This window comes from Myxine glutinosa, chromosome 9 (genome assembly GCF_964187855.1).
Source record: "Myxine glutinosa chromosome 9, kmMyxGlut1.1, whole genome shotgun sequence".
Classification (NCBI taxonomy): domain Eukaryota; kingdom Metazoa; phylum Chordata; class Myxini; order Myxiniformes; family Myxinidae; genus Myxine; species Myxine glutinosa.
The window spans coordinates 6,650,108-6,664,877 of NC_136269.1; the positions used below are offsets into that span (position 1 = coordinate 6,650,108).

The 14,770-nt window shown below is 44.3% G+C and overlaps 1 protein-coding gene across 1 annotated transcript in view; it reads left to right on the top strand.

The window, feature by feature from the left end:
- LYST (lysosomal trafficking regulator) overlaps nt 1–14,770 on the top strand; it is a 457,799-nt gene that overhangs the window by 307,831 nt on the left and 135,198 nt on the right. Inside the window, exons 29-31 of the mRNA XM_078785068.1 lie at nt 8,761–8,913; nt 11,045–11,194; nt 11,581–11,772. Coding sequence (XP_078641194.1) covers nt 8,761–8,913; nt 11,045–11,194; nt 11,581–11,772 — 495 coding nt within the window. The remainder of the gene's footprint in view (nt 1–8,760; nt 8,914–11,044; nt 11,195–11,580; nt 11,773–14,770) is intronic.

Here is a 14,770-nt window from a genome sequence, read left to right on the forward strand (position 1 = left end):
AACGATTCATATAAACATCCGTCACGCGTCACAATGAACGTCATGCAAACGCGAATGTTATGCGGGAGTCCAAACCTGAGAATGCAGGAGACTGAAGCTGAAATTGGGAAAACAAAATAGCCTAGTTTACTCCTTGGGATCTCAGGATTACCCACCGAAAATATCTTTGCGATCGGTTCAGCAGTTTTTACGGTACCTTCAAACGGACAGACAGACATTTGGTGAATTATCGTAAGATGCTATTCCGACGCCGACCGCATGGGGAGGATTTTATATACCATCTGGGAGTAAGGACAGGTCATTCCGCTCTCTCTTGTGTCTTCGAGTTGGTAAGATTGCTGCAAGACGTGTTCTACATTTGCTAATATTTCTGCAATGGCGTAATAGCAATGAAAGTGCTCACAGATGCTTGCAAAATAGCTTTTGTGTTCTCTTTGTAGATCAGTTGCATTCAAGTGAATAAAAGCTCACAGCTTTGGAGTTCTTGGTAAATTGTTTCGTTTTACCACACATTAACTGAAGCATAAAATAAAAAAGCCTTCAATTTCCGATATTTAGTCTTTTCATTTGGGCCTCCCAATTGAAGCCCCGCCCATAGGGCGGGTACCGTTGCTCGACGTAAGAAGACGTCACAAGGAACGTCATGCAAACGCGAATGTTATGCGGGAGTCCAAACCTGAGAATTCTGGAGACCAAAGCTGAAATTGGGAAAACTAAATAGCCTATTTTACTCCTGGGGATCCCAGGATTACCCACCCAAAATATCTTTGCGATCGGTTCAGCAGTTTTTACGGTACCTTCGAACAGACAGACAGTCGGACATTTGGTGAATTATAGTAAGATAATTCAGCTTTTACTCGCGGCCGTAGAAGATTGACATCTATAATTCAGCTCAGCTTTTAATTGCGAAATGGGCCCACCCTGGCCGAGGCGGCCTCGACCGGCCTCGCTACCCAGCCCAGTACCTTCCCGGGGCCCATCCCGACATTTTTTGTTTCAGATGTTTCCTCCTATCTTTCACCGTTCAGGAGATTAGTGCATGCAGACAAACAAAGAAACGAACAAAAACTTTATTTTATATATATATATAAACTAGCCGAAAGCACCCGGCGTTGCCAGGGTCCTTTTTGAATTAATTTACTACTATAATTCAGCTTTTACTCGCGGCCGTAGAAGATTGACTACTATAATTCAACTCAGCTTTTAATTACGAAATGGGCCTAGTCCGGCCGAAGCGGCCTCGCCACCTAGCCTATAACCTTCCCGGGACCCATCCCGACATTTTTTGTTCCAGAGGTTTCCTCCTATCTTTCACCGTTCAGGAGATTAGCACGTGCAAACAAACAAACAAACAAAAACTTTCTTTTTAATATTGTTGCGGATATGGGATTTGCATCCATCCATATCCGCTTGTAAATATTCCCCTATTTCCTCAATACTTCCCAACTATCCCCAATCCCCCATTCCCTAGTCCCATTTTCTGTAAACAACACTCTGTAGACCCGACCTCCCCCTATTTCCCCCATTAAATGTCGTGCCCAGGTTCACCGCATCTCATGTAAGACAACTATAGGACATCTTGCTAGTTATTCCTAGTCTATGTCAGTTAAGGACTCGTTTCCATTAATTCTGACCCTTCGTTGCACCAGAATGTGATTGTATGGCACCGTTAGGAAGTTTAGGACCTCCCGATACCTCCCCGCAGCTCTTCCTCACGGTTCAGCAACAACAACAACAACAACAGCAACGGCAGCGGCGGGCGCGGGAAGTGCGCGTCCTCACTCCGGCTTGGTTGGTAGGGGGTGTTGGGAGGGCACCAGGCCTTCCCAACGAGCCGCCATCGAACATGTGCTCGACGGGGTTACCAAATAGGGGCTCCCTGTCAGCTCCTCGTCAAGGGCGGAGCCCGGTAACCCCCGCACCCAATGGAAGCGGCGGACCGGCCCCAGTGGGGCGGAGCCAACCAGCCGAGGGCGTGTCACTCCCCGCTGAGCATGCGCAGGGAGAGGGAGGTGACGTCAGATGCGCGCTGAGCTTGGAGCAAGCAAGACCACCTCCGAGCGCTGTGAGGCCTCCCCGCATCTTCTGGACTGGACCGTGCTTTATCCTGTCCCCGAGCCAAGGTGCACCTTGTGCCATCGAACTACCTGTCCCTCCCTGCCATCAATCCCTGTGTAAGTCAGCCTTGTTCCGTTTGTCTGTGGTCTGTCCGGGAATAGATAAGATTGTATTTAAGTGCCCATCTCTTCTGTGTCTTTTACCTCACTCTGCCGTGTAATCTACCCCTTTTCTCCACCACTGTAATTATATCCTCCTCCGGAGGTCTTGAGAACTGTACCCCTTGCGTCGTTTCATCTATCCCAGTCGTCGTGTCCTTTCCATCATTGATTTGGCATAGCGCGATTTGGTCAACGTCTGGGTGAATCGGGTGAGTTGGGGAAGAATCGGGGGAACTGTTAGGTCGCGGCAATACCACCGCTCGGTAAATAACATCCAATCCGCGTCCGTAACAATATATATATAGATAAAGAATAAATAGATATATAGATATAAGATATGTATGTATATATATATATATATATCTTCAGTTCTCCAGCTTTCAATGAGCGCGCGTAATGACGTCACTGCCATGTACATACTCTCTGCCTGTCAAGCTCTCAAGAGAACCCTCCGACAGAGCAGAATTTTGATCTTAGTTCAGATACTGTCATAAGTGTATGTAAAACTCAGTTACCGACCTGGTTTCGCCCTTTTGGGGCTCATCAGGGCAATGCAGTGTATATATTGTTACGGAGCATATATATATTGTTACGGATTCGTCACTTCCGTTGTTGTGGTTTTCATCCACTGTAAACATTTTTGATTCCAGGTACTATTATTGTTGTCGTTTAAGGGAAATAGAGATTACTATTTTCAAAAGGTAAAAAAGTTAATGTTTTAAATGAAACCGGAACCGGACAATGACGAAGAGGAAGAGGAGGAAGAGAAGGCGGAGCGAGTGAGTTGGACAAGAACCCCCCCCCCCCCCCATGGACAAGAAGCCGAGAAGCCGACCCTCCCCCCCCCCCCCCCCCCCCCCCATATCCGGACCAAATTCAGATCCTGGGGGGACAGGGCCTTCTCCATCGCTGCTCCCACCCTCTGGAACTCACTACCTCACACCATCAGAGACTCCTCCTCACTCACCACATTCAAAACATCACTCAAGACCCACCTGTTCAACACTGCATTCAACATTTAACCCACAGCATTTAACCCCTGACTATCTCTTCTCCTTCTCCCTCCTTTTTGCTTTGAATATTTCCCTATTGATTCTTGTTTTTTGCAATTGTTTTTATGTTTTGCTATGCATTATGTTTTGCACTCTGTCAAAGCGTCTTTGGGCTCCCTGAAAAGCGCTATATAAAATAAATGCATCATCATCATCAACTTAAACTCAGGGAGCTGGAATTACTGGGAGAACGGAGAGAAGTAGTATCCGTGCCGGCTAGTTCGACAACTAGTCAGAACACTTGGGATGTTGGTAGGCATGTGAGGCTGGTTCCACCCTTCAATGAAAAGGAGGTAGCCAAGTTATTTTTACACTTTGAGAAAGTGGCTCAAATGCTAAAATGGCCTGTGGGGTCCTGGACTATGTTAGTGCAAAGTTTTCTGGTGGGTAAAGCTCAAGATATCTATTCGGCTTTACCGATTGACCAATGTGCAGATTATGAGATAGTGAAGAAAACCATTCTCAAAGCCTATGAATTGGTCCCTGAAGCTTACCGGCAAAAATTCAGGAATGCCAGGAAGAGGGAGAGTGAGACCCATGTGGAGTTTGCCAGAATGAAGGAAACCATGTTTGATCGGTGGAGTGACTCGAAGGGGATTGGGAAAGACTTCAACCTGTTGCGACAATTGATCTTGGTGGAGGAATTCAAACAGTGTGTCCACGCGGACATTAAAGTACATCTGGATGAAAAGAAAGTACCAGAGTTGTATGAGGCAGCAACCGTGGCAGATGACTATGCCTTGACACACAGGATGGGGTTCCACAAACCTAACTTCCTGCCTAGAGTTAGCCAGGGGAGTTATGGTAAATCAGGGGCGGAGAACAAATATTCATGGAGGCGGCCTAGAGATGACTATGGGGACAAATCTGATACCGCGACCTTTAGGGATCAGAAGACTACAGTTCCAAGACAGACTTATCTTCCGGGGGGCCCGAGGCAGACCACGAGTTTTTCCTCCGGGCCTACTTGCGCTTTTTGCAAGAAACCTGGGCATTTGATGTCCCAATGTTACGCCCTGAAAAGGAAAAATCAGGAGCGGAGTCAGACGAGTACAACTCAGAATGCATTGGCAACAACAACAACAACATGCATTTTAAGGCCATTTTCCCTGCTAGAGCGGGGGTTAGCCTTGCGGTCCCCATGACAATCTTCTCCATTTTGCCCTATTTTCTGCATCTCTCCTTGTTAACCCCCTTGCCCGCATTTCTTCTTCCACCATCTTTAGCCAAGTCTTTCTCGGTCTTCCCTGTCCTCTACTTCCTTCTACATTAATTTCCATCACTCTTCTCAACCAGTCACTTTCATCCTTCCTCAACACATGACCAAACCATCTCAACCTGTTCCTCTTCACAGCATCAATCACAGGCAATATTCCCATCATCTTTCGCAATTCATCATTTGTCTTCCTCTCTCTCAACGATACTCCGCACATCCATCGAACCATTCGCATTTCCACCCTTTCCAGCCTTCGTTGCTGCTCTACGTTCATTACCCATGTCTCGCTCCCATAAATCATAACACTTCTCACACATGCAGCATACACCTTTCCCTTCAGCTTCAGCGACACTCTCCTCCTCATCAGCATGCCACTCAGTTCCCGAAACTTCTTCCATGCACATCTCACTCGAGCAACCGCTGCCGAGTCTGATCCACCTTCTCCATTCAGCATGTCTCCGAGGTAGCAAAATGTTTTCACACCTTCCAGCTTCACGCCGTCTCCAAGATCCAACTCAACATTTCCTCCATCTGCAGCTCCCTCTGTGCACACCTTACATTTGAATGTAGCTGCCACACTGGTAAATGACCCTCTCAGACCACTACATTTTTGATGAACCCACTCAGCGCACATTGTACATTGAATGGAGTTCACTCCGACACCCTTCCGAATGCATTGGCCAATGCGAGAAATTGTCCTTCGAGGACAGTGCCTTGTGAAGGTTCCCATGCCGAAGTTACGGCATCACAGAACGACCTTGTTCAAGAGGGTTACAAACGTTTTATTTCAGAGGGGTTTGTGTCATTGGATGGAGACTTAACGAACCAGAGACCTGTTAGGGTATTGAGGGACACAGGAGCACATCGATCTTTGATGCTTGAGGGCATTTTGCCATTGTCAGAGAAGACGGCAACTGGTGTTAGTGTCATCTTTTACAGGGGGTTGGTGGCTATGTTAAAGCTCCACTTCATGTCATCCATTTGAAGTCTGATTTGGTGTCAGGTCCAGTCCCCATAGGTTTACAAGCCACTCTTCCTGTAAAGGGAATCTTTTTTGTTATCGGGAATGATTTGGCCGGTGGTCGAGTTTCTGGTAATCCGATGTTTGTTGAAAAGCCTAGTATGGAAAATAACACCGCACAGTTAGAGCAGGAGATTCCGGGTGTCTTTCCATCCTGTGTCGCGATTCGTGCTATGGGTAGGAAGCGCTCTGAAGAGAAGGAGAAGGTACTGACGTCACGCTTTGCACAGTCACTTCTTGTCGAGTACCCTGAAACTAAGTGTCAGCACACACAAGTCATGGATGGAGGCAATGTTGGCAAGCTCTTTGTAGGTGGACTGAACTTTGATGCAAGTGAAGATGTTCTGGACTCTATATTTGGCAAATATGGACCACTCTTGGAAGTGCAGCTGATAAAAGAGAGGGAGACGCAAAAGTCGAGAGGGTTTGGCTTTGTCACGTTTGAAAACACAAAGGACGCCAAAGATGGAGAACAGGATTTAAATGGCAAGGATTTGGATGGTCGGACCATAACAGTAGAGAAGGCAGGCCATGGGCGTCGAGGGGGCTACAGAGGAGGAAAACGTGGAGGTATTTTCGGGGTGGCTGTGGCTCCCGGGGTGGGAGTAGTAGTTTTGGTGGCGGCCGCAGTCATGATTACTACGGAGGCTCCCAGCAGCAGCAGCGCAGTTTTGGCAACTCTCGACGGGATGACTATTACGGTGGTAGCCGAGATGGGGACCGCTACTCAGGTGACTACAGCACCCGACGCTACAACCGTGATTATGATTTTTATGATCAAGAGAAGAGTTGGAAGCACTGAGTGCTCAGGAGTAGCCGAGCCAAGATTCCTACATGGATTAACCCGTGAACTCCACGTTCCTAAATGCGTCCATGCAGTGAATACTTCCAGGCCTCACCACCCAACCACCATGAAACCTGGCTCAGCTCGGCCTCCTTCAAAAAGTGCTATAGATTTGCTTTGCTTTGGATTTTTGATCACAACCCCTTAACCTTCATTCAAAAAATGAAAAATAAAAATCAGAGGTTGATGAGATGGAGTTTGGCTTTGCAGGAGTTCAACTTGGAAATTGAGCATGTAAAGGGCAGGGACAATGTCGTTGCTGATACTTTATCCAGAGTGAACTAACTTTGGAAATTCCTGTCGGTGGTTTGGAAGTTTTGTTGCTTTATTTTAGGGAATATAATTATGGTTGTTCACGTGAATTGACCATTTGGGTGTGAGTTTTACTTTTGTTTGTTAAAAGAGTTTTTACCTGTAAAGAAAGTTTTCACTCTGTTCAAACTTTCTTTCTTGAGGGGGGGAAGTGTTACGGACTCGTCACTTCCGTTGTTGTGGTTTTCATGCACTGTAAACATTTTTGATTCCAAGTACTATTATTGTTGTCGTTTAAGGGAAATAGAGATTACTATTTTCAAAAGGTAAAAAAGTTAATGTTTTAAATGAAACCGGAACCGGACGACGACGAAGCGAAAGAGGAGGAAGAGAAGGCGGAGCGAGTGAGTCGGACAAGATGCCGAGCTGCTTCAAGGTCCTGAGCGAACGTTGGCGAACGAGGGTCACGTGTGAACTTTGGGTTTCCTGGGAAAGGGATTCCTGCGACAGAGTTGTTGACAGATTCCGACGACAGAGTTGACAGGATTCCTGCGACAGTTGTGACAGATAAACCTGCGTGACAGGTTTTGTGGTTGATTCCGGAGAGAATCATCGGAGTGCCGTTATGCCACGAGAATGGGCCGTCGGCCACATTTTTACCTCGCGCAGGATTTGCGCTTCGCTCAAGGTTTTTCACTTTGCTTCAACCATTTTCAACGCATTCAGACGTTAATCTGGTGTGTGTGTGTAACGTGGCTTGTGAGTGGGAAATCTGCGGTTCGCCGATTGGGAGCCGTGGAATGTCCATACCCGAGGGTGTGATTTCCCGGTCGCCTTGAGGACGCCTTTGCGCAGCTTTGGCAGTGTGACTGTGACTGTCATCCGAATGGGATTCTGGTCTCGATTGGCCATCGTTCTGACGATCACTGGAGCGGATCGACTTTGGCTTGATGCCGGAATAGAGACATTGGGGAATGTTCTTCTTTTCGCTCACTTGGAGCACAGTGAGTTATATTGTACGAACCTGATGGTACCATCATAGGAAATATATATTGGTTGTACAATTGATTACGATTGTTGTTGTCCTGTTATTCTTGTGTGATCTTAATGCAATACTTGTTTGTTGGTAACAATTGGTGTGGTTTCACCATTGATCTTTGACATACAGAATAACACATCTTTCTGCGGTGACTCCTCTCGGGGCTCGGAGGTACACCGTGGACCGGGGTTTGGGGAGGAGCACGTAACAATATATGTATAGAAATATATATATATATTTTCAGGATGTATGAAATACTTACCCTGACAGTGCATACCAAGAGATAGATACTCCAGAAATGTGTTACAAAAAGAAAGGTTAATCTTCATCTGAATTGTCTCGTATAAATTGTTTTTGTAAATGTGCGGATATGTATATGTATACTGTATTTGCTATATTTTTGTATATATTGTTGAATTTTTATAATTAACATCGATTCTAATAGTCTGTTCACAGTGCAGTTTGAAGCATAATATGTTTGGTTGATCGAGAGTGTTAAAAAAAACAACAGCCATCCATGCAAGGCCATGAACAAGGGGTGTCAGAATGTGCAAACCATGTGACACCTAGACTTCCCATGGGATGGCTAGGGGCAGCAGGTATGTCTAAGAGGGTCCCAGCATTCGCCATCAGCAACAAAAGAAACAATTAGGGTTTTATGTGCTTGAGCCATCCAAGAGCAATCGGGGGAATTGACAACGTTGGTGTATGTTCATTAAGCGGACAAACAGACCTTTTCCGTTTCATTGTATGGAGTCACCTTCCAATCATATGTATTGTATAGACATACTCATGTTCTAATAGTATGTACTTTATAGACGTACTTGGTTGAAAAAACGATAACATGTAATAAATACTCTGGCTACCACTAGGTGGTGTTTGTGGCCTAGGTCAAGTACCTTGTGGGTAGCAAAAAAAGCCAGACAAACAGACCCAAATGCAATACACTCTGACGTGGGATTCAAAAACCCCGTGAGATTGTCTTCGTAAGGTAATTTCACTTAATAAATACGCATTGATAATATTGGGTCAATCAATGGTTTATATTGTTTTCAAAGTTAAATAGCAATGCAGATATTACTACTGCGTTTGAACAACGGGTTTTACTGTGTCTCAGCCTTGGCCGCTGCCCTGCAGTTTAAGGTTCTCAATGCAAGCATCAACTTCATCCATTCAGTGGTGACTGCTCGCGGAAGAGGGATCACATCATCATTCAGCCTGCCCAGCAAGCCTCACCACGCCTTGCAGCAGAAAAGGCGAAGCATAGCTGGTATGACCTCCTGAACTTTGGATCTGAAAACCAAAGCTTTGTGTTATTGTAGCTGAACCAGGATGAACTATGTTGTTGTTTGTTAGTTTGGGTTCTACACTTTAATCATTTTAAGTACATAAACAACAGTTGTACAAGCACGAGATGCAATTCCACAGAGCTGTTACGAGGTACCTTGTGTTTATTATGCACACGTGGGGAGAGAAGAGAGTGAGGGTCACACTATATGTACATGGTGTAATGGAGGGTACGTATGTAGTGGGGGGCAGAGGGAGGTTGCTTGAGCAATTATTATTTTTCGTGAAAGTTTTATTTATTTTAATTAATTGTCGATTCTGTATGTAATGAATAATTATTTTTAATGACGACTCAACTCACAAAGTTAACAAGAAAGAGCAATCAAAGATTGCAGACCCTTGCCAAGACGCGTTTTAGTGTTTTTTTGATGCTTTTGTGTTAAAACAAATATGGCGGCCAAAACACGTGACCGATGACGTCATTATTCTTTTTCTCCACCAATTTATCCCTGGATGATGCTGAAGAAATTTCATCTTGATCGGATTAAGTTTTATACTTGTCGAATTATGACGTCATAATGGAGGCACCAATGACATTATCATTACCCTGCGCTTGCGAAGCGAAAAGCGGGGTTAAGCATCTAGTTGCTTACGTGTTCCGTGTCTGCATTTTAATAAATCATTTTCTCGGCAACCGTTGCTCCAATTGACATGAATTTTTACCATAGGAGCGCCTCTGTCAGATAGTTTTTTTTGGCTGATAATTATGACGTCATAGGTCATGTGGTACGGACGCCATTTTGGAAAAACCGAAAACCTTTGCACCTCAATATCTCCAAAAGCGCTGAATAGAAAAAATTGAGACATGGCTCATTGTCAAGTACTACCCATGGGGAATGGCTAGCTTTTGCTAAATATTGTGCTATTGTGCTGAAATTTCAGCTTCCTAGCTCAAAGGATGGCTGACATATCGCCCGGACAAACAAACAAACAAGAAAACAAACAAATGCAAGATCACTCATAGAGCGACACTTGGTAAAAGAAAACAAAGTAGAATGGCACTCAGTAGAGCATCCTTTTGACCTCACAAATAATTGGTGGTTGAATTCACTGACCTGATATGCAAATCTTCTTCAAATTTTAAGTTAATCGGATGAAAATTGACAATTTTAGAAATTTGAAAAAGTTGTTGACCTTTTTGCCGATGTTGACCTTTTGCCCAATGTTGACATTTTGGCCAATGTTGATCTCAAAAATAGTTGGTGGTTGAATTCAGTTTGCTGATATGTAAATCCTTTTCAAATTTCAAGTCAATCGGATGAAAATTGAGGATTTTAGAAACCCGGAAAAAGTGGTTGACCCTAGGCTTTATGTTGACCTTTTGGCCTATGTTGTTCTCAAAAATAGTTGGTGGTTGAACTCAGTTAACTGATATGAAAATCCTATTCAAATTTCAAGTCAATCGGATGAAAATTGAGGATTTTAGAAATTTGAAGAAAAGTGGTTGACCTTTGGCCTATGTTGACCTTTTGGCCGATGCTGATATCAAAAATACTTGGTGGATGAATTCAGTTAACTGATATGTAAATCATATTCAAATTTCAAGTCAATCGGATTAAAATTGAGGATTTTATAAATTTGAAAAAAATGTGGTTGACATTTGGCCTGTTGACCTTTTGACCTCAAAAATAGGTAGGATTTTGTCGGACCACGAACTCCACCATTTGGTGATGTTTTGTGAAGATCGGTTTAAAATTGTGACCTGTAGGCAAGCGTAAGTGAGCGGACACACAAATACACACACAAACCAGAGTGATCAATATACCTGTTAAGAATTTTTTTTTTGCCAAGTAACAAGAAAGCAAGAAAACAAAGAAACACACAGAGTGAAAACTGAGTACTCCCTTTCGGTGCTGGTCATCACAGGGCCCCCTTCGGTGCCCAGCGATGACGTCATGCAGTACCTGGAAATGGAATGGGAAAGGAGCAGTGTACAAAAATTGCGGCATTTTTAGCTTCCTTTTAAAATGATACCCACTGTCATTCTTTAGGATCAGAGGTTGCAGCTTATGAAGATTTTAAATGTTTGCTGTTTTGTCCTCTTGCTTTTCCAGGTACTGTGCCAATGTGGGATTCCATCATTCCCAGGCAACCCCGACAGCATTTGCCTTCGCACGCCAGTCCTGCAGCACCGACCTCCCTCCAATTTGGAATCTCCAGTGTTCCTTTTGCACGTGCAGCGTTTGCTGTTCCCACAAGCCCAGGTTTGGACATTCAATATTGATTCATTGTCACTTCATCGACAAAGTTCCTGCTTTGGAGGGATGTCATAGTTACTTGATTACATTGTGGATTCAAAAGGTCAAAGGGCATGTGACGTTTAATTTAAGATCATTTTGCAGACCATAACTCGCGTTAGAAGCATTGGATGCTTTCTCCCTTCTTCTCGTCTCTTTTCTCTCTTGCATTGTCTCTCTCATCTGACCTTTAATTGCGATCAAACGTAGCAGTGAGTTGACACGGAATGCAGGTGGAGGTGCATGTGCATCAACACATTTACGTCAAATTATATTTTCTTGTTAAAAATAGATCGAGAGAATTCCTCAAATTTGGACCCGTCACGATATTCTTCCATTGGCATTTCATGCAGGAGGGCGGCATCTGGCGTCGGGCCAGGACAATGTGCTGATTGCGCATCTGCGGAGTGCGGCCAGTGAGGAATTTGCCCGGTTGGTTCAGCGCCGACTAAGTCATGATGGCGTGGTGTGTGCCAGGGAGGCCGAGCTGACACAGAGGCTGCAGCGAGTGTCTGTTATGGCAGTGAACCGCCTGCTTTTCCACGGTACTTGCATCCGTCGCGTCACTCAAATGTCAATCTCTCTGCACTTTCTTGTTTGCTAATGTGTTAAGATCATGTTATTCATTTTTCTTTTTAGCTCATCTATGACAGTCGAGATGAGCTGTTTAAAGCCATAACAATGTCCTTTAGTGAGTCGGTCGTTCATTCCGTCAGTCAGGAAGTAGGTGCATTACCTCTTTTCGTTTTTTCCCTACTCCTCCGACGCAGCTCAACAGATTGTTTTTAAATTTGGCATGACGATTCATGACATCGATGCGCAAAAACTAACGGAACTTTATTTTTAAATTTCCATCCAGTTAGTGATATAATCAACTTAAAATGTAATTATGTGACCATGACGTAGAATGATATTGATTTACCGTCAAAATTGTTACCCCTCCTAGTTTTTACCCCTTTTGGCATCGATAAATAGGCAAACACATGTCAGATACCACATAATCCCCTCCCCCCCCCCTGATAAAACTACCTGTGGCTCAGTGAAGTAAGTCCTTCTCACATCCAGTTGGAAATGTTGATATCTTGGTGGTCCTGCGATGGTTATATTTCCCGTTGTCTCTTCAGTCATAGGACATTAAGGCAAGTCCAGCCATAATACGTATTCACATCCTTAGCATGTTGTAGAGAGATAATTAAATATCTATCGATCTCATACAATCCTTATCTTTATATACCTATGTGGCTGGTGTGTGTGAGTGACCGTGGTATGTGTGTGATTCTTCATTTGATCATCATTCAACCATCCACCATTGCAAAAAGTAACGGTCTGTAACCACTTTTCCCATCACCATTCCTTTTCCATCAACTTTCAAGACCATTCCGTCATCCATCTCAAAAGCAAACACTTGCCACTGCAAAATGCTCCATCCTATTTGACTTTCTCTTCCCGTCTCGGCACTTACTCTGACCATCTGGACACATGCATGAACCCACTTTAAATTAAATATGTTCTTTGGTCAAAACAAACAGATGCAGTGTACATAACTCATTGGATTCATATTACCAAAAAAACGACATGAAATTAACTGTCCTTAAGACGAATTAATCTGAACATGCAAAACCGCAAAGAGAGCTGCTCCATAAATCCCAAACACTGGCTCTTGGAGCAGCACTTCAAAATCGGTCACCCCTCCCAAAACATGCCGATGGAAAGTTAAAAAAACATTTTCTTTTATGGAACCTTACATTTAAAAGGTGTTACTTTTTGACCTATTTCCTCCAAGTGACTTTGCACACCTGCAGAGAGACCCGTCACGTCATGCTTACAGCATGTTTGAGTTCATAGCGCATAGTGAGACATCGCACACGGGACAATTCCCTCAGGGCACACACCTCGGCCAGCCAGCACCAGACAGGCGCCCCCTCCGATGTGCTCAAGTTCCACAATGCTTGGCTATTGGAAACCCAGTTTGACAACCATTTGAGGGAGAACCCATTGATGCCTTGACTTTGCCTGTGAAACACCAGGATGACAGTTTACAACTTAATTGGATGAAACCTGCTGCTCCGGTGCTATTAATCTTGGTGCAATTCTGGTGGTCAAATATCTTCTAATTAAGGTACTATTGCCCGACCCTCCTCTTGTACAACAACAACAACAACAACAACAACAACATGCATTTTAAAGGCCATTTTCCCTGCTAGAGCGGGGGTTAGTCTTGCGGTCCCCATGACAATCTTCTCCATCTTGCCCTATTTTCTGCATCTCTCCTTGTTAACCCCCTTGCCCGCATTTCTTCTTCCACCATCTTTAGCCAAGTCTTTCTCGGTCTTCCCCATCCTCTACTTCCCTCTACATTCATTTCCATCACTCTTCTCAACCAGTCACTTTCATCCTTCCTCAACACATGACCAAACCATCTCAAACTGTTCCTCTGCACAGCATCAATCACAGGCTCTATTCCCATCATCTTTCGCAATTCATCATTTGGTCCTCTTGTACAAGTAGAACTCAAACCTTTCGCTTAGACACTGTTTTGTCCGCCAGGCTGTGAGAATCAAAACCTTATCAGCAGTTCATTCCTTCACTCCACACACAAGCCAGTATAAGGGTACAAACTTAAACAAAAAGGTTCCCGAGAGCTGTGGCCTTCAACAACCCAACAACCCAGCGAGCACCAAGGCCCATACCGAAGAACCATTATTTGCTTTTAAAATCAAAAAATGTTTTAGGCAACTACAAGAATTACAGAAATCTCCGTAGCTATAGGTTAATTAAAAAATTGAAGGGGGCTTGACACTTGGTATTGCCCCGTGGCCCAAGGTGTTGGAGATAACTCGCCTCTCTAACTTTTCTAATCAACATCTCACTCAACAAACTTTACAGAGCCATAGAAATAAACAATTCCTTCCATATCTTTGTGAGACATATTGTTCGCAGACAGACAAACAGGTGAAAACATATCCTCCATTCACCTTTGGTGGCGACTGAACCCACAATCCCCAGCTCATTTGTAACCCTGCATTTAATGAATCGGCACAGTTGGTGAGCTATCGTGGGCATGCTATGATGGCCTCAAATAACTGCAATGATTATATAATAATAATAATAATACATTTATTTTATATAGCGCTTTTCAAGAAGCCCAAAGACGCTTTGACAGAGTACAAAAAACAAGTGCAAAAAGGCAAAAATCAATAGTTAAATAATCAAAACAAAAGGAAGGAGAAGGAGAAAAGATAGTCAGGGGTTAAATGCTGTGGGTTAAATGTTTAATGCAGTGTTGAACAGGTGGGTCTTGAGTGATGTTTTGAATGTGGTGAGTGAGGAGGAGTCTCTGATGGTGTGAGGTAGTGAGTTCGAGGGTGGGAGCAGCGATGGAGAAGGCCTTGTCCCCCCAGGATCTGAATTTGGTCTGGATGGGGGGGGGGGGGGGGGGACGGGGACAGGAGTGGCAATCCATACCCTCCCACGTTGCAGACATCCCAAACTCGAAACAAACTAGCACAGCATTAATCCCGTTGCTGGGCAATGCCCTTGACC